The sequence below is a fragment of the Telopea speciosissima genome, chromosome 1 (assembly GCF_018873765.1).
Source record: "Telopea speciosissima isolate NSW1024214 ecotype Mountain lineage chromosome 1, Tspe_v1, whole genome shotgun sequence".
NCBI classification, from domain to species: Eukaryota; Viridiplantae; Streptophyta; class Magnoliopsida; order Proteales; family Proteaceae; genus Telopea; species Telopea speciosissima.
In genome coordinates, this window is record NC_057916.1 from 79,500,537 (window position 1) to 79,521,382 (window position 20,846).

General features: G+C 38.9%; 1 protein-coding gene and 2 long non-coding RNA genes across 3 annotated transcripts; 2 read left to right on the plus strand and 1 right to left on the minus strand.

The window, feature by feature from the left end:
- Positions 1–1,067: 1,067 nt before the first annotated feature.
- Positions 1,068–20,251, plus strand: LOC122648565. Its single transcript, XR_006331098.1, has 4 exons — positions 1,068–1,178; positions 3,426–3,441; positions 14,726–14,729; positions 20,241–20,251. It is a non-coding gene; the product is annotated as an uncharacterized LOC122648565 (long non-coding RNA).
- Positions 5,145–7,021, plus strand: LOC122648563 (ataxin-10-like). The gene is made up of 2 exons (XM_043841775.1): positions 5,145–5,799; positions 5,948–7,021. The coding sequence occupies exons 1-2, from the start codon at positions 5,148–5,150 to the stop codon at positions 6,847–6,849; spliced, it is 1,554 nt and encodes a 517-aa protein (XP_043697710.1). The 5' UTR covers positions 5,145–5,147; the 3' UTR covers positions 6,850–7,021.
- Positions 9,905–12,006, minus strand: LOC122648564. The gene is made up of 4 exons (XR_006331097.1): positions 11,852–12,006; positions 11,351–11,598; positions 10,739–10,957; positions 9,905–10,607 (listed from the first exon to the last, which is right to left on the minus strand). It is a non-coding gene; the product is annotated as an uncharacterized LOC122648564 (long non-coding RNA).
- Positions 20,252–20,846: the final 595 nt, after the last annotated feature.

The window sequence follows — 20,846 nt, forward strand, 5'->3', positions numbered from 1 at the left end:
TTATCTTGGAAGGTAAGGTGCAAGGTCAACCCCGTTGCAGAAGTGGGGGCATCTAAATCCTTAAGGAAAGTATCTTTCAGATACGACTCAACTCGGTTTGTTCGTGCTTCTGCCTTTCTGGTTCGTTTCTCTCTGCATCTGTTGTGCGATTACAGGTATATTTCTATCTCTGTATATCTTATTAGTCTTACAGTATATGCCTTGTATAACAAGCCACTCAAAAAAACAACGTTCTTTTTCACATAACTTTAACTCGACTATATTTGGATGCCAAGAAGAGAAAAGAGAAAAAACATAATGATACAAAAATCATGATGACACAATGATTGATTCTATCTATATCTCTACATCCAAACATTGCCTGTAGTGAAAACTATCACACCCATATGAAGGAATACTTCACCTCCACTCCACCTCCATTACTCTATGTCACTGTTTTCATATGTTAGAGATGGGGTCTATTTGTTTTTGGATTACTATGTATTAAAACTTCAATGGCACCCAACAGAACTCATTGAATCTTGTATGGAGTTTCTAGTTTTAAATATGGGGGCATGGTTGAAGGAGATTTCATACATCTACCAATATTTCTACCCAGAAATTGTGTTGGCATAGGTAGCACAGAGATTGAAAGATCTGGTGTATCATATTAGATGCAAACCCTCTGTCTGAACTGTAGAAAATATTTTCTCTTGCTTGATGTAAGAAAGTGGGGGCTTGAAACCTATTTGGTTAATCTTGAATGCTTAATTATTTAACAAAAATAAAAAAAATGGGGCAGAGCAAAATTAATATCATTTATAGAAGCTATTGCAGTCAATTTGAATGAGAAAACTTTTGCTGTTGGCTTGTAACTGAGCCTTCAAAGCTCAAATGTAACAGTAAACTAATGGTCAGACTATTATCTTTCTGGTTTGGAATATAGATTCAATCAATTCTCATCCATCTGGAAACATGCAGAGTAACATGTTCAGTTCATTGCTGATTCAAGAATCTGTTATGCAACATCTTCCCCCTCCCCCCTCCCTTGTAACTGAGCTTTTAAAGCTCAAAGGCAAGTTTTTGCAGTGTATTTGATAATGGTTTCTGGTTCTCTCTGGTAAATTGCAGATACCCAGAGGGTAATGGTCTCTGAGAGGGACTTCTTCAGCCTTTAAGGACCTTTACACCACTCAACTGTTGATTAGTAAGTACAACATCTTCCCTACATCAAGCATTAAGGCATCATACTAATGAACCCAGGAGCATCACTTCTTTATTACCAAAAGTGCCAAAGGGTATGTAAACTCATCAAATCCAATCACTGCAAAGCAAACTGAATGATCAGAACATCTCGATCCCCAAAAAACTGTTGAGAGTAATCTTGGTTAGTGCTATGGCCCTCAATGACTGGTATAGAGTATAGACCTATACTTTGTCCTGGAGACCACACAAATTTAATGCACAGGACAAACTAATCATTTTAAAACTCCATATAATCTTAATAATTAGTATTGATAAAGAAAAAAAATTCCTCATCAAGATTGTAAAAATCTCAATTATAATGGGCAGGGGAAAGAGGTTAGAATGACTTAAAAGACAGAATGAATATCTAGGGCAGATCAAGGTAAATGAAGAATAGATAGGTAATTTCATGCATGAATCATGAACAATTGCTCTTTTAAGCTCAAAGTTTCCATTGCATGAATCAATGTAACCCAAATAAGAACAAAGCTTGTTTCACCTCACAAGCTGAGAAAAATAGATAGGCAATTGGAACATTCTCCATCCATATATCATCAATGAAGGAACCCTTTTCAATAAAAATGATAATGAACAATTACATGCACAATGAAAACATCCTGTATTTTATGCGGTTCTGAATTTGACATCTACTATTGGGCCTCCCCCCAGAGTCACTCACAATCCCATGGAAATGAAAGCTGTGTTTGGTATGCATTCCTGGAACGCATTCTAGGTTGACTTCACATTCTAGAATGAAAAAACAGCTATTTTTAGCTTCAGAGAATACAAAATCAACCTAAAATGCATTCAAAAAATACATACCAAACACAGCCGAAGAATTATATGTGAAATAGAATGAAACTGAATGTAACATGGTCAATATTTCACCATCTACCAATTAAGTTGATCTTGGTGACATGATAATAAAAAATTCCAAGTGAAATTAAAGGGATGTTGCATTCGAGCGCAGCAACAAACCCAATAATCACAGAAAGAAATATGATCCCAATCTCCAAAACCTACCACACCAATCTTTGTCATTTCCTCTGGCTGTCGACTCCCACCAAATACCAAATTAGGATCTAGTCGAATGCCGACGCAGCAACAAGAGGCTAAATGGTGCAATCATTATGATACATCTCCGAAACCTGTGACACCAATCTCTGCTTCAACTTTGTCATTTCTTCCGGCTATCAACTCCCACCCATAGTTAGCAAAAATGGGAACGGCAAAAAAAATGGAGTCTCACGGTACGGGTTAAACGGTAAAAAAGTTATAAACGGATGGTCAAATAAAACGGTAAAAAAAAATAGAACAATTAAAAACGGAAAATGGACGATACGGATTTTAAACGTTTATATTTAAAAAAAAAGGGCACTATTCTCATATAAATTGAGGAATTTTTATTTGAAATACATGTTTCTAATGTTCAAAACAACTGTAACATCTTAAATTAATCCATATATATTCCACAGCCCATTGTAAGCTCCAAAACATGTCATCTAATATCATCCAATATCAATTTCCAATTCATATACCATAAAGGTCCATAATGTCCAAAGTTCAGCAATGTGGTTTGGCCATGGTATTGCTCATTGTTGTCAATACAGCCAACACACTCATGGAGTGATGCATGTTTAGTTGGAATTGGGAGTCATTGCTTTAGAAACCTTTATCAGTAGATGCATCAATTTGTAATCAATTTTGGGGTTCATGCATTGACTTTGAGTTGAAGGTGACATCATGAGAAATGTAGTCTTTCAAGTCATCTTTACGTCGTTGAAAGAATCAAGTTGACCAAAGTTCGAAATAGAGAGATGTGGTCAGTTAAGTAAGTCATTGTTTAACGAGTCCAAGGTCTTACAAAACACTAAAAAAATGGGAACTTATTTTAAACGCGTTTAAAACGGGAATACTAGCCATTTGTTGTTTGACATTTTTTCTCGTATGTATGGAAAATTAACATACGACAAAATATGTTTAAAATGGTAAAAAACGGAAACGCATTTAAAAAGGAGTTTTAAACACGTTTTTGGTAACACTCCCACCAAGCTTCAACGGTGAGAAAATTGATCGGTGATGATGGCTCGTCCTCTCTCTGTTTGTATCTTTCCGTCAGGGAGTAGCCAAGAAAGATAAAGAGAAGACAAAAGAAAAGATGGTTGTTTGGTTTAATCTCAGGAGAGGGGAGGAGAAGAGAGATTGATTGCAACAATGGTTCTGTAGACTGAAGAATGCATGGTTTAATTTCAGAGAGAGAGAGAGAGAGAGAGAGAGAGAGAGGGGGGGTGCGAGAGAGGAGATGAAATGTGCAACATCTTCGACATGTTTCGTGTCAGCAACAAGATATTGTTTTTAAAAAGGGAGAGGGTTCCCTACACTGCCCGATTACAGTTTTAGGCGAATGAAGGAACCTCTTTTGGAATCTGACAAAAGTGGGAAGGGCATTTATGACATATCACCCCCTCACATAAATAGTGATATGTGAAGGGATGTGCAATTTCATTTTTTAGCTTGCGTTGTGCACAACCTTGTCCCTACAAAAAACTAGGAAAAAACGTACTAATGCTTCTCTTGCTTCGTTCCTTTCATTTGCCAGTAGACATATGTTGCAAGAAAGAAGTTCGACCTGAAAGTTTCGTTTTTTGTGTTTCTCATCAACTAGTTTATTCCGAAGAACAAAAAAAAATGAACTGGCAATAACAAATGTATTTTTATTCTTTTTAAGCTCTGGCAAACAAAAGTGTTAATATGCAAGACCTTTCTACTCAAGAATTCAATATGCACTTTTATGCACTTTTATTTTTCAACCAAAAAAAAAAAAAAAGAGCATTTTTATTTTACTATTTCGCTGTCCCTAGTTTTTGTACCACCAATTTGGTATATGGTCTTGGTTGATATCATTATCGATACAAATCGGTCGTATTCATGGTTTCAGGTATCAGTATCAGATCACCCGATACGATCGATACTATACGATTTTGAAGGTGATCGATACCAATAAATGGCCGATACCGTATCAATAGAACGATACAAGAAAGGGATATAATAGTAATAAAAAAAAACCCATTTTTTAAGGAAAATCAGGAATAAACTTCTCTCTTACAGCTGATCCATGCCGATACTGTATCGATTTTGAAGATTATCGATACCCGATCCAATACTGTGCACTAAAACCATTGGTGTATTATATTAGATCGGATAGTTTTATCCTAAAAAATATTGATATCTTGGTCTTTTAGATAATTTTACCCTCCCGATATCGGTAGCACTGGTATTGTATTGTATCCGTATTGGGTACGGATAAGGGTGTTAAAATGGTCCAGTTTCAGTTTAGACCGTTGAAGCAAACAGTTTCAATTTTGAAACCATAATTGAACCATTTATTAAACGGTTTTACGGTTTCAATTTTAAACGGTTCGATCCAATTTCAGTAAATGGTTTCTATTTGTTTTTGTCATATTTATTTACATTTAAGAGTGTTTAACGATTTATTCGGTTAAACGGTTCAGTTCAATTTAAACCATTTAATTAAATAACCTTAATTTTAAAATAATAATTGAACCATTTATTAAATGATTTCATGTTTTCAATTTAAACAACTCGATTCGATTTCGATAAACGATTTTCGTTTGATTTTGACACCCTTAGTACGGATGTCTTTTTTTTTTTTCTTTTGGGTAAAACGGATACCGATACTTGAACCGTGGGTTACCGGCGATACATTGTTCCGGCGATACATTGTATCTTCAGCTCTAAGTAATAGCATCTAAGGACCATATTGTTTTCCACTGATTTCCATATTTCGTTAGTTTCCCTAAACCCGGAAAAGAGCCTTTTAGTTTGATAAAAGAGAAAATTTCTGTTGAAGGAGAGCGACGAACATCTCTGAAAGCTCTGAACTCTGAGGCTACAACAAAGCTATGAAACAGACTCTTTCCGATTCGACTTCATTAGTAATGGAGGTTAGGCCATCACCATCGGAGTTCACCGTACCTGAAAACATCCTCCGACGGTTACTCGTTGCGGCAAATTCGTATAGACTAGACGAAGCCCTAGAACTTCTCACGGAAGCCGCTCGAACTGATCGCGGCCGGTCTGCCCTAGCTTACAAGGACGTTCTCCCTGCTGTTCTTCAACTCTCCAGATTGCTCTCTTCTTCATCTTCGGTTCATCCTCACCTTATCTTCTCCACTCTCAGACTTCTAAGAAACCTCTGTGCAGGGGAAATTGTTAACCAGAACTCTTTTGTCCGAGAAAATGGTGTTGAAGTTGTATCCATCGCTTCGTCATATGTGGATTTAGGTTCTAATTCCGATTATTCGTTCGTTCGAGTTGGATTGCAGGTTTTTGGGAATGTTTCTTTAGGTGGGGAGGAACATCGGACTGCTGTTTGGGATTGGCACTTTCCGGCTGTGTTCTTGGATATTGCAAGAATTCACAAGGTCGAGGTTTTTGATCCTTTGTGTATGGTCATATATAATTGCTGTAAAGGAAGACATGAGCGAATTAGGGAGCTTTCTGGTGTCCAAGGTTTACCTATCCTCATCGAGATTGTCAGGACTGCTTCAACAGGTTTGATTTCTGAGTTTCTTTGTTTGATTACACGTTTATATTCATCCTAAATAACAAAATAAACCCTAAACATAAAGCCATAAAGCACCATCCATCAAATTTTATTCTAAATATCCTATGTCTCTGTTCTCTGTTTTTGTTTTACCAGTTGGATTCCAAGAAGATTGGTTTAAGTTGCTTCTCTCTATAATTTGTTTTGAAGAATCCCACTTCCTTTCTTTATTCTCTGAATTAAGGTTAGTTGAGAATGCCGGTAATTTTAAGTATGGAGATAACCATTTTACCATGGAGCAAGCCTTTCTGTTGAGTACCGTTGCTGAGTGTTTGAACAAGAAAATGACTGAAATTTCTGTATCTAATGAGTTCGCAAACTGTGTTCTTGGAATACTGAAAGTAGCAGTTGGGGTTCTCGATTGTGTTTCAAAGGAAAAGTTTGGTCTTCCAACGGGCTCTGCTGCAATCGACGTTCTTGGGTATTCACTCACCACTCTGAGAGATATTTGTGCACGGGACGAGATGCTGAGTTCCGAGAAGGATAGCTCAGCTGGTGTTATTGAATCATTACTGTCAGCCGGACTTGTAGAACTCATGTTAGATTTACTTCGTAACCTTGAGCCACCTGCCATAATCAAGAAATCTATCAAGCAAGTGGAGAGTTGTGAAAATCGTAAAGGATACATGTCTTCTAACTCACTCAAGGTCTGCCCCTACAAAGGATTCCGGAGAGACATTGTTGGTGTCATAGGGAATTGCTTGTACCGTAGGGAACATGTACAAGATGAAATTAGGCAGAATAATGGAATTCCTCTGCTATTGCAACAGTGTGTTACTGATGAAGATAACCCTTTCTTAAGGGAATGGGGTATTTGGATGGTGAGGAATTTATTGGCAGGAAATGCAGAAAATCAAAGGGAAGTAGCAGAATTGAAGGTTCAAGGGTCGGTTGATTTACCTGAATTTGCAGCACTTGGTTTGCAAGTGGTAGTGGATCAGTCTGGTCGACCAAAGCTTGTTAATGTCTCTGCTGATGAAAAAATTTCTGGAAGTTAGACAAGAATTCTAACCAGATGGTATTGTCTATCTGGATTATTGAATTGGTTTTCCTTGCATCTTCTTGGTTGTATATGGACAAGGGTTCTGCTTACCTTCCTTGGTGGAATGGATAAAGAAGAATATACCGATGTAAAGGCGATAGTGAAAACTTGGTAGTTGTGGAAAGCTAGTCTTAGGGCCATGGGAGAGTAGGGAAAATGAAGGCAAGCCAGCATCTCAGATCAAAACTGTGTGAATCATCTCCCCCTCCCTTTTTGGTTTCTTGTTTTTGTTTAGCCCATGATCTCCTGTGCTGAGGACCTTGGCCTTAGATTTTGGTTGATGACAATTTTGGTGTTTTTTTATTTTCAAAACATTGGTGAAATAAAATCATAAATTAGGTATTCTTCATTATTTTGTAAGGAAAAAAGGTAAGTCAATTGGAGCACCAGGGCAAAAAATTATTATGTTTTTTGTATTTAATGGAATGTCTCAGCTTGTATACAGAAACAACCAAGGCACATTGGGATGTGAAAGGAAAACGTGAGTCTTTTTTTGCCAAAAATATCCAAAACTTCAGCTAATATTTTTTGCGAAAAATTTTCAGGTCTCCTTAACAGGCACACTAATATTTGTCATGTAGAAGAGTGCTATAACAAATCTAACCATTGGATATCTAGGGAATGGTTTGAATACACCGTTTTTTAAATTTTACTTTCAAAATAATCATTAATCCTTCAATCTTATATCATATCCTTGGTTTGGAGGTTTAGCATGTCTTGTTGAAGCATGTTTGGGACTATGGTCAGTTGATTGAGTCTTTTGATCTGCATTTCTTGGTATGTGATATCCTTTCACCCCGATCCCTACACCATAACTCCCCCACCTTCCCCAACACCTTGGTCGTCCCGACGGCCACCCCTGGGCGGCCCCATCTGATATAGTAAACCCAGAGATATTATTTAGTCTTTACATATATTTATTATTCCATTTCAGATTGAATCTACATTCTAGAATGACCAAATCCTCCAAACATGGCAAAAACTAAAATTCCCCCATCCCCCATAGTGTTGATCCTTCGACACTAATGTCGTATTTTTGAAATTTTATTTATATTTTTTAACAAAATAAATGATAGTTTGATGGTGGCAAGCTACATCCTCCATTGTTTGAAATCTAATCTTGTGTTGGTTCATCGGCTATCATTTTTTTTTTGTACTGATTTTCACTAACCAAATATTGATACATCAACAACAGTACTTTGCTACTTAAATTAGACACTGAAAGTTACATGTGACCTGAAATATGAGGGAATATTATTTGGTACTAGTTCTGTTGATTGAAGAACTACAGTTGAAGAAAGAATCTACATAAAAATTATATTACAACACAATATAATCATTTTTTTTTATCATTATAACTTAAGATAAAGAAAATAAATAGGAGTAGGGATTAGGGAAGAGTCTTAAGGTTGGATCAATACATATGTAGCAGATAGCACCAGATAAAAATTTGGACATAATAAAGTCAAGCTAGACATTTGGGACATCAACTGTCATAGAACTTCTTCCCCTTTAAGGCCCTTTAAGCAGCCTGCCTATTCCAGCAGTTTATAGGTGCGCAGGAACGGAAGTGTATCAGCATTCTCAAGTTAAAAGTAGGGCTGTTAATGGATAACCGAAAATTCGAATTCGATCCGCATCCGTATCTGTTTAGGGGCATCCGTATTCGATTAGAGATATCCAAAAAAAAAATCCGAATAATCCGATAAAAATCCAAATCCGAATACTTAATTATAAAAAATTAAATAAATAACGATCTTGAGGGTTTTTGAAGATTCAACAGGTTCTAGAATATGGGGAAAAGAGACTCAAGATCTAAAACTATGGATTGAGAGTGAATTGTATCCACTAGGGGAGGAAGGTTCGGGTTACACAAGGCAGAGGTGTAAACAAATGATCGAAAATCTGAATCTATCCGAATCCGTTTAGAGGTATCCGCATTCAACCAAGAAATATCCGAATCCAATTACATCCGAGCCGAATCCGATCCGTTTACAGGCCTAGTTAAAAGTACCTCATTGATATCACTCTAAGATGCTCAAATGGGTGCAAAAATAAATCTTATATTAACATTAGAACAAGTAGCATGCCAAAAATATATTTCAATAACGAAAGAGTGCAGAAGATGCTCTCCAAGAACTAATAGGAAAATGGTAATCTTGTAATGTCATTAAGCTTTAGCTCCAGATACAATTCATGGTAGGAGCAGTTTACAGTATAAAAGAATTATCATAGCCAAGCTGCTCATCCTTCTTCTTCCTCATACATTAACCAAGGAGTTTTCTAACAGTAAGCTTTCTTCATACCCTTTTTGTGTAAGCAGAAACAAGAAGCTCCAAGACAATTCATTAACCACAATATTATGCCTCCATACTACTGGCTAAAACACCCTCATATAGCAGGTTCAGGGTTGAGCTTGTTGTACGTAAACATCAATACTTGAACTGCATTGTGATTTTATCAGTTGTTGTAATTAACTGGTGAAACATTTAATGAATAACCATGGCATATCAAAATAAATAAATGAATAAATCAGATCTCCTCTTTCAACTCATAATTTCACCAGACATCTGCAAACCCTCCTATTTTTCAAACTTCCATTTGGTATTATCTTGGTGGCTAATGTACTATTCACATTGGCCAAGATAACAGTTTAAATTCCAGTCAGTCACTATGTGTGTGTGTGTCTGTCTAACAAGGACGTTTCTTATCCTTGGGGAGCACAAAGGTTGTCTTGAAGTGATGAAGTGATGTCTAGACAACAGAGTTGTTACACTCAATCAGCAGTCTAAACACCATTGAATGGCATCAACTTAATAGCCAATAAAATTGTGAATAAGCAGCCATTCATATTCCATATCAGATCCAATTGAATCATTCAGAACAATGTGCAACTTTCACAATAGTTAAGGTTACAACTATCCATCGTAGTTGATATACTTACCTTCGTTACAAGCAAGTTTGGAAGCAGTTTTACTTTTACTTTATCCCCCAATGGAAAAGTTTTGAAGACACTAACCAAGATAAGAGGCTTCACTAATGTGGGGATGCCTCAGTAGCTTTGACATTGGTACGAAACTAAAAAAGGGAACTTTGAGGTTCAAACATGTAGGACTGCTGAGACCCAAGAGTGGAGTTAGAAATGTTAAGAGCAAGCCTTGGAGATCTGGCTCTTGATATCACTATGGTTCAAATAGTGTAGCTGCAGGAATCATGGTTTTTGCAGCTCGAAACCACAAGCTAATTCATGATTCACAATAAAAGCATAGTGGTGTCTTTGATAAATACATGTATCAGAAATGGATTGATTCCATGTATATCAAATGCTCTATTATATGCTGCTACTTTTTAAACTTTGAGATCCTTGATCTCCATCTTATTTATCATAAGAGTAATAGTACTTGCAGCAATGGTGGCTGTGTGTGCACTAAATGGATACACCAATAAAACAGGAGTATTAAAATTAAGAATTGAAAAGGCCAAAAAGCTGTCTTACTGGGAGAAACAAGAAAATCAGAAATAAATGTTGTAAAAGAAACTTGAAGTGAATAACATACCTATTTTGCTTGAATGGCAAAGCTCCAACACTTGTCAAGCAAAAGCTACATCTCATCGGAAGATATATTTGATGCCCTTAGTAATGTTTCGGCCTTCATGTAGCATACACTTATCGCCATGAATGTGAAGTAGTGCCATCCCTTCAACAGGAGCCACCTATCAATGGAAAATACCAACTTTAGAAAGCAAATCTTCCCCCAAGTTGCTGTTTAGTAACTGAATAATGGACAAAGTGCAGTCCTCATGCAAGCATGCTAAGTTAGAAGGAATGACAGAAAAATTTTTACCTCCGAAACAATACCTTGTCTAGAATCATAAAAGACGGTCTCTCCTCCTACTAGTGACTCAGAAGAATCCTGGTTGCTGCCTATATGACTATTGCCTTTGTACCTTACACCGTTACACCACCACTAAGATAATATTAACAATGTATAATAAGTACGACTCATCCGAAAGATCAACACTTTCATCAATATGCCTCCCAAAGCACTGGACCCACCTTGTACCTGAGATGCCAACAATTAGTTACACTCATGAAGAAGACAGCATTTTGGATGGGAACTAAGTTAGTGGTTCATTGGTTTAAGCAGTTAATTCACAGAAAGCAATCATAAGGTTGCTGGTTCAACCCTCGTTGACACAGAGAAATGAAAAGGTTCCATTGGCATAGTTCGACGAATTGAACATAAAGGAGGATACACAGAACCCAAAAGGGTAGTTCTTAAACAAGTGACCCAATTTATATTCATTCAAACTAATTTGATCTTGATTTAGCAATTCGGTTTCACTTAGGGATCTAGTTTTCTGTGAGCAGTTCCGAAAACTAGTCAATCGTGTGCGTATTCTAATCAAGTTTTTGAAAGAAAGAAGTAGTTCAACAGAGAAAAGATACGATCGACCTGTAGAATCTGATATTTGGATTTAAACCCACAGCAGATTTCCCCCAAATTTTAATATCGGAAAAGATATTCCAGAGGCCCGACTCCCATATAGTTTCAGCAAGAACAGGGTCATTGACAGAAATACAGTCATTGTCCCTAAAAGCTTCTTCCTTTCGCTGGGCCCAAGCTCCCTTGGTGAATGAAACCAACGGACTCCGCAGCGCGATAAACGTCTTCGATTTGGCAGATGTAAAGAAATTCTGAACCTGAAAATGATGAAAAAGATGACAATTGTGGCAGCATAGATTAATTCCACCAATATATATATACTGGATTCTTCGGATATATTTATCTATAAAGTACAAATGCGTAAAGATGCTTCGTTAGTGCGTAGTTGAAGTCCAGCACCCACATCAACGATCATTTCCCTTCAAAACTATTAAAAATTCTTGACAACTATCTATCAACTCTCTACCCAACAGAAGATTAAACAAATACGGATGGAAGAAAAGTTGGTACCGTGAAGAGATGAGTGTCTCCGAGGAACGCAATGTGGAGATCTCATTTGGGCTTCATCTCTGGCCACTTTGATTTCTTTGCATCTGCTCCTCTTTCGCTCATCTCCGTCCCCTGCTTTGTCTTCTCACAGGACAAAGATTAGGCCGCAAATATCGCACTTCTCCTCTTCGTAATTGAATTTCCTAACTTTAGGTCTTTGGTACGGGTGTTAAACGGTTCGATTTGATTCGGTGCAAGTTTTTTTATGTACAATCAAAAGTGAATAGTTTAATAAATGGTTTCACATGCTGAAATCGAAACCATTTATAAACTGTTTCAGTTTAATCGGTATTATAAGGTTTTTTTACTTTTTTTTATTCAAACGGCTACTTTTTATTACATGTCTTTTAATTATTTTTTTTATTGAAATGGAAGTTTGAATTGAATTCTTATAAATTTTCTTTAAATAATTGTTTATTTGTACCATTATATATTTACTAATTATTTATTGTTACCGTTAATGCTTAATTATTGCCATTACATAATACTAATATTTGTTTCGGCTTAAACGATTCGTTTCGGTTAAACTGATTAACTAAATAGTCTCAATTTTAAACCAAAACGAACAATTTATTAAATAGTTTCACGGTTTCAGTGTAAACAGCTCGGTACAATTTCGGTTTGATTTTGACCCCCTTTAGTCTTTGGTCTCCCTCGAAGGGTAGCCATGGACGTGATGCGCTCTCCCTCAGCGAGGCTTGGCTGGCATACTAGTGTACGGATGGGTCCCACATCTCATGACCTAGAGAGATGTGTCAATTGGACCGGTTCTTTAAAGGTTCCTGTCCTAAAGAGGTCATGACCAGAACCGAACCAATAAAATAATCGGCTCCAAACCTGAGATCCAGGACCATTAACTACTGGGTGGGCCGGTTCCGGTTCCTAATCAGTTCCAAGCAGTCCAAAAATTTTATAAAAAAATCCCCAACACATGCTACATATATTCGACAACTCAAGCCTTTTCTCATGCTACATATATTCAGTAATATTATAATAAGACCAATTTCAATCACATGAGATATGCAACCCACCATCAAATTTTTTTTTCTCAAATCATGAAACTAGCACATATTACCTCTTGTTTTATATTCAATTAATAAGCAGGAACACCACCACCCTCCTAAACTAAGTTTATTTTAAGGCATGTTCTTAAGTTAGCATTCCCAAATGGACTTTTAAATTAACAGTCGAATCTTTATTCTTTAATTAAATAATGGGGAAAAGAACGCTACCTGGTCGTGTGGCGAGTGTGCCTACACACAAACGGTCCTGCCCCCATGGAATACCACTCTGCCCTAAGGGTGTCAAATTCAAACCGAAATTGAAAACCCAAATGAGAACCGGACCGAATAAGCCAAACCAAACCAAACCAAACCAAACCGAATAAAATTCAGTTAGGCTTGAGTAGTGGATTTCATAACCAATTCGGTTCTAGATCCAACACAAGAGCCGAATTCCAAAACCAAAACGAAATTGGATACTAGTATATTAAGTATATTACTATATTATAATACTAATATATTTAAATATTATAGTACAATAATATGTTATACTACAGATTGTATATTACAGTGTACGGACCGAGTCACGGAGTACAAGAACCGGAACTGAACCGTGTAAGGACTGAATAGAACCAAATTCGAAATCGAGTAGGTTCGGTTTGAGTGTCCAATTTTATAACCGATTCGGTTCTCGGTTCGGTTCTGGATCACACCAACACTCTTTGGAACCGAACCAAACCAAATAACCGATCCAAACCGATTGACATCCTTACCCTGCCCCCATGGAAGGCGGATATCCGCCCAAGTCGATGCTTGTGCGTGCGTTCCCATTAGTCAGCACACAAGCCCAGACAGCGTTCTCTTACCCTCAAATAATATATGGGAGAAGAGGTACCAATCAAAATTGAAATAATAAAAAAATAAAGGGCCTGACCTAAGTTATCATAACCTTTTAAGTCTTAAGAATTATATAAAATATAAGGTTAGGATGTGGATTTGTACCGGTTCCAATGGTTTCTAATTGGTCTATCGGTTCTAGAACCGTGGGGAGACCAATAACTTAATCGGCAGATCCAAAATTGGACCAATAACTTAATAGTAGATCCAAAACTGGACCAATAAACTATTGGGTGGGGCGGTTCCGATTCCTAGTGTTAGTTCCCGGTTCCGATCCAAGATTGACACCCTTAATAAAGGGCGAGAGAACGCTGTCTGGGCCTCTAAGAGCCCGCATGCACGCACTGGCCAATGGGAGTGCGCGCACAAGCATCAACCTGGGCGGGATTTCCTCCTTTCAATGGAGCAGGGTAGCACTGTGTCTAGGAACAGGAGCCACGTTGGCCACATGACTAGGTAGGGTTCTTTTTCCCATAAATAAAATTGGAAAGAAAATGGGAGAAATGCTCTCTGTTGGAGGGGGGGGGGGGAGGAGGAGTGTACCCTTGTGCTGAGACACATGGGTGCAGAATGACTGCCCTGCCCCCATGAAAGGCGGTAATGACCACCCTATCGATGTCGTCGTACGCGCTCTCACTGGTCCTCGCACACATGTAGGGGCCACACTCTCCCATAGAGAACTCTTGCCCAAGAAAATCACAACCTTGTGAAAACCCAGTCCCACAATTAAGGGTGTTAATCGGTATAGTATCGGGTATCCGGTATGGTTTGGCACAACTCAATCAGATCAAACAATGCATTAATCCTCAGGAACTTTGATTTGATTGGGCCATTCCAACATCCCACTTTCATCCACAACCTACGATGATGATGAAGACGATACAATAGGGCTATGTTTAGCAATGTTCTTGTTCTGAGAATGTTGTTCTTTTGCAAGAACAGTTTTTCTTGTTTCTGGTTTGAAAGTGTGTTCTTAGCCTCCAAATGAGTGTTTGGTAAACCTGTTTCAGAACGTGTTTCAGAACAGAAAAAGAACATTAATGGCATTTAGTAATCCTGTTCTAGAACAGTCTGATATAACTATTGCTAATATTTACATAAATGCCATTAATCTCCAAACACTCCCATGAAATGGTATTAATCTCCACCTTCTGAGATAAACAGTATCACTAATAGCAAACATTATAAAATCCAGAGATGTTGTGCAAAGCAATAGCCAAGACTAGACTAAGACCAACATGAAGCATTCAACATTTAATAAACACAAAAATTAAATGCCAACGACACGAGCATCAAATGTCTGAAGGAAAACTTGCCCAGATCTCACATCTTGATTTCAGCAATAGATAGAACAGCACAGACAGAAAAACAAAAGGTAACACCATCCCTAGTCCCATATACCCACATACCATTACCACCAAACATACATACACCACTCCATTTCTTCTTTTATTCTATATCATTATATATGTCAAAAGCTCCAAGGAAGAAGATACTTTCAAGTGCACAAGTTTTCAAATACATGATTGCACACAGATACGTAACAGAACTTGATATGTCTGCATTTTTTTTAATTTTAATTTCCCTTGGGCATCATTAATTAATACTGGTCTTACAAAATCAATAGGAACTCATATATTTCTTCACTGAACTACCGACGTTACGAGTCCATCATTGGAATTAAAATTATCCAACATCACATGAACAGCTGAATACAATGCATCAATTGATTCTTCCTGCATCAAACCAGAGTTCAACAATCAGGATTACAAGATAAAAAGCATTTTATTAGGAAAATTTCAATCTAAGTTATGTCAAGGTTTACACAGAAAGTAGACAACAGAAAATAGGAATTAAGGATGATTATGACTGTGTCTCTACTCAAGTATGAATATGATAGAAGAAAAGAAAAAAAATAGAGAGAGAAAATGAACTACCAATGAAGATGGACTTATCTCTTGACAATCAGGTAGATATCTGGCTAATTTTTTAGGGCTTCCACAACCAGGTAGGTAAATCGATGACAGAGGTTGCAGAGCACCAGAAATCAACGGTGAAAACCACGTTTACCTGAACTAGGGCGACGGCCTGCAAGGTTGTTTGCTGGGAAGAGGATCTGGGGAGTGGATACAATTGAGCATAAGCCCGATGGATGCTGTGGAGCTCCAGAAATCAAAAACGGAAACCACTGAGGGGCAGAACTAGGGCGCCGGCCTTTCAAGGTTTTTCGATGGGAAGAGGAACTGTGTAGCAGCTACACTTGAGGATTACCCCCAATAGAATCTGTGGAGCTCGAGATTGGAGGAGGAGATGGTACCGAGGTTGAGCGCAGGTCGTCCTTCACTGTTGCGTGGTTGAATGAGAAAAGGGGTTGAAGACCACCGTGGCTGATTTTGTTATCAGGGAACGATTTCCATCTTTTTGTTCTTTAAAACTGGAAATTTCCATCCGCAGAAAATGGTTTTCGGTAGGGCTGCAACAGGGTCGGGTTGGACCGGGCTTTTTAAAATCCTAACCCAATACAATTGAGTATAAGCCCGATGGATGCTGTGGAGCTTTAGAAATCAAAGACGGAAACCACTGAGGGGCAGAACTCGGCTGATTTTGTTATCAGGAACGATTTCCATCTTTTTGTTCTTTAAAGCTGGAAAGGTATTTCCATCCGTAGAACATGGTTTTTGGTAGGGCTACAACAGGGTCGGGTTGGGCCGGGCGTTTTTAAAACCCTAGCCCAACCCTGAGTGCCCTTAGCTGGGCCCAGGCCCGCCCTGATTGGCCCTGGCCCTGTAATAATTAAATTAAAATTATAAAACAAAAGATGTGAGAGAGGAGGCTTGAACCCAAGATCTTTTGGTAGCTATTGGATTTTACACAATACAAACTATCAAATGCGCTAAATACTTGATATACATATAAAACCTTTTATTTTTTGATAAATAAAGAAATTTCTTCAGGGCCAAAATCAAGGTCGAGCTGACCCGAGGTCTCAACCCTGATCCGACCCTACCGGACCCTGACTTAGGGCCAGGAATTTCTGGCCTTAACCCGCCCTCAGGGTTAGAAATCTAGCCCAGGCCCTATTCGGGTTCAGGGCAGGTTCAGGCCGACAGGGCCAAACTTGCAGCCCTAGTTTTCGGTGTTGTTGATTTTTTTTTTTGGTGCCGGTTCATTTTGCGAGAACAGAGAATGGAACAGTGTTGCCAAACGTTTTTACCTATTTTCCTCTTGATTGTGGCTTTTGTTTTCTAAGTAATAATAATTGATGTGTTTTATAGTTTTTGTTTAGGGAGAATTGCCTAGATCTACTAGATAATAAAAAAATTTATAAAATTGATAGATATAATTTATATTTTACAATCACAAGTTATGAAGTTGAAAAGATTACCAAATCCCCATCCCAGTAAGAAAAGCTACATGAACAACCTAAAATACCCTTTACATCCTTTCCTTTCTTCATCTTCCTCCTTCCCTCCACTGCAAACTTTCCCATTCTTTGTAACTTTCATCCCTGAGTGGGTATACGGTAGACTGGCAACACGTTTGAATCAAATTAGGACTTGGTTCAGAGGCAGCTACAGGTACGAATTGAAGTTCAAGGTAACTACCTAAAGAAGATAATGGAAGAGCAACGATGGCTCGGTGGTTACTTGGGGAATGCCTGGTTCTGTGCTTCCTATGCTACCCTCTATATGGAAAACCAGTTAACCAAATCCAAAGAAACTGCTCACAGAATTCATTGGAATTATCCCAAATTAAGAAGCTTGAAAGAGAAAATTTTGCAATATTGAAAAAAGAAAACAAAGGAGAAACTTTCTTTGATTTCTCTTCAACTCCAACTTAATTCCCTCACATCCGACAAATTCCTTTTTGGAGAAAACCAAAGCTAAACCCTAGTAAACAAATTGAAGGAATGTTTCTCTTGGAGACTAAAACCTATTCAAGAAACGTGAACCCTAAACCTAACATTGGAAGGAAGCAGAAGAAGAAAATAGATTTCTTTAAACCAAATCAGTCCTATGTCTGGCGTCATAGATTTCCTGACCTGAGCACGCAAATGAATATCTCAAAACAAGATGCTGATTTATTCAGTGAAGAAGAGTCCAAGCAAGAAGCAGAGTAAGAGCGTGTGAGGCACGAAGAGGACAGTCATGGCGGCTCTTCTTCCTCCCAACCAAAACACACCTTTTAAGAGAGAGAGAAATTGTTTGGGATTTCTTATTTATGCTATTCCTAGCTGCCTGGATAATTTTTCAATGGGCACGGCCTCTGGGTCCTCTGTACCGATATCATCGTATTCCGAGGCCTAAACCTCGAGTTCAGCAAAATAAGCATCACCTGCAACATCATCTAAAAAGGTGTGTACAAGGGGGGTTAGTTCCACTGAGCCAGTGAGGGGGAGGGAAATGCACAAACACACATACATAGCAGATAGTCTATGGTGCATGTAATTATTACCATATTGCCACCTAACATACAGTTCTAGGTCAAGGGTATATGCTACTTCAATAACTCGGGAAACACTGTGGGTCCTTCCATTTTCACCACAGGGAAGCCTCAGTTATTACCTTAGGGTCCAAGCCGGCCGTAGCCTCATACCACCCAGAGGCAGACCCCTACCCCTGGCTTGGCCTCTCAAACTCTCCACAGGCAGCAGGTGCTCTGACTACCCGACGCCTAAACCACTATTGATAAGGGTCATAGTATAGGGAACTGAGCCTAACCGTAGATATGCTACATGAACCTTATCGTGTCGAGAGGTAAATCCAGGTGTATCAACGTCTCATTCCATCTAACACCCGGGTACCAGCACAACATGGTGCATACAAATAAGAATGACATGCAAATACAAGTTCACATAAATCGGGGTTCCGATACCGGTACTTCCCGGCACCGTAACCTAACATAATCCACATCATCATTATCATCAAATAAGAATAAATGCAATATGCAATCATGCTTGAATGATAACGCAATATATATATATATATATATATCAATAAGTAATAATAAACAAGCCCAGACAGTCACCTAAACCCACTCTTTTAATGCCTCCGACCTTGCGTCCGACCTTTCCTACAGGCTTAGGCCTCGTCAGATGCAAAATCGGATTCAGCATCACATGCCTCCGACCTTGTGTCCGACTTTTCCTGCAGGCTCAGGCCTCGTTGGATGCAATATCGCATGCCTCCGACCTTTCCTGCAGGCTCAGGCCTCATCGGATGCAACGTCAGACTCAACATCGCATGCATTCGACCTTTCCTGCAGGCTCAAGCCTCATCAGATTTAACATCGGATGCACGCAGAGTTCTGCCTCCGATGCAATCCAGGTGGATTTTAAGGTCCTTAACAGCCTATAATTGTCCCATTTGGTTATTTAAGTCTCAAGGGACAAGGGAGGGGGTGTCCTAGGGTCTATTTGGGTCTTCAAAGTACTCATCATCTAAAGATTAAGGGAGGTTTAAAGGGACCAATCACTTCATCTCCAGATTTGGGGTTTTCCCTTGGTAGTTGGAACCCTAGGTCAAGAGATTTAGTTGGAGATCTCAAAGGATGTAAAGAAATAGGACAACATCCTAACAAGGGAAACCAAACACAGCTCAAGCCAACCATTTGGGTTTCAAAAGGAAAACCCAAGCTTAGAGTTGCAACTCAAAGGGCCATCCAAGCTCAAAACGAGTAAGGGGAAAGAGAAAAGGGGGAGAAGGGGGAGAGCACTTGGCCTACCTGGTTTGAGGTACACAAGAGGTGCCCTCTTTAAAGCTCCATGTCCAAGCAACCGTTTCCCTCTTCTTTACTTCCTTCTTCTCCTTGCTAACCCTCTCCCCTCATAACTCCCTTCTCTTAGCACGATTAGGTTAGGTAAGAAATGAGCTAAGACTAATGAATAGTCCTACCCACCTCACTTATAGCACGGATAAGACCTCATAAGTGTAAACCTAGGGTCTGTTTGGATAGGGTCATTTAATTGTCGTCCTTACTCAAATTTTAAAATCCTAACTTGGGCCCCAAAGGCCTATTCAAGGTCACTAGAATAAAAAGGGGGGTAAGGGTAGGGTCAACCATGACAGGGCACCAACAGCATCCTCGACACAGGGCATGTGAGCCCCACATAGGGTCTCACCCAAAAGAGTCCTTGTTAGCAGCATCAGATGCAGGGTCGGATGCAGCTAGTAACCTTGCATCCGATCCGAGCAGGAAGGTAGTTCCTACCTTAAGAGGTCAGGGTTTTTGTACCACACCTCGAGGGCTTTGAGAGAGCAGTAAGCACACAATAAAATTAGGTCAATAACTTACCCTTCACTCGTCGTGGTGTAACCTCTGTGATCTCGAAGAGCTTCCCCACCGCAATGCTAAGTTCATCACTAAGTGAAGTGTCTAAGTGGGACGACACGGGGTGTGCCGTCTGATACTCCTTGCTCTTAGGACTGGTACTTGGAGGGTAGTTGACAAAGTCACCGTCGATGAATTTCCCCCACTCCCGGTTGAGGAACCTTTCCTCGACTGGCAGACCCGTGTCGAAGTCAACAACCTTGTAACTTGGTTTGACCATCATCGTGAACAGCTCACCAGCATACATGGCAGCACCCTCTACACGTCACAAGGATAAAAGAAGAAAAATAGGTGCGGGTATAACAGACAAGGTCACAACTACAGTAATGCTAACCCATACTCTCTTTTAGAAATCATAGGGGAAAAAATATATTACATGTCATCACTAATCAACAAAGATAATGATCCCTCCAAGGTCTTGCACTTTACCTGATTGGCCACATAAGCCCTTTTACAAGCACAGTCAGAGTGCTCTAGTACAAGATGTTCATCCCAGTTTTCATAGGTGATGAGCACATTTATGTGTGAAATCTTAGGGCATAAAGTATACATTTTACCACATTGGACAGAGTTACTTTGGTGCTTTCTTGTGCTATTCAGGTTTTGGGCTATTTTGGGCTATTCTGGACTATCGGGAGCTGCATGTCCCAAGTTACACGTAAAGTTGCCATATTTCTTCCCATGGCTGTAAAGAGGATTAAATTTGGAGCAAGTTGGACGTGATGGAA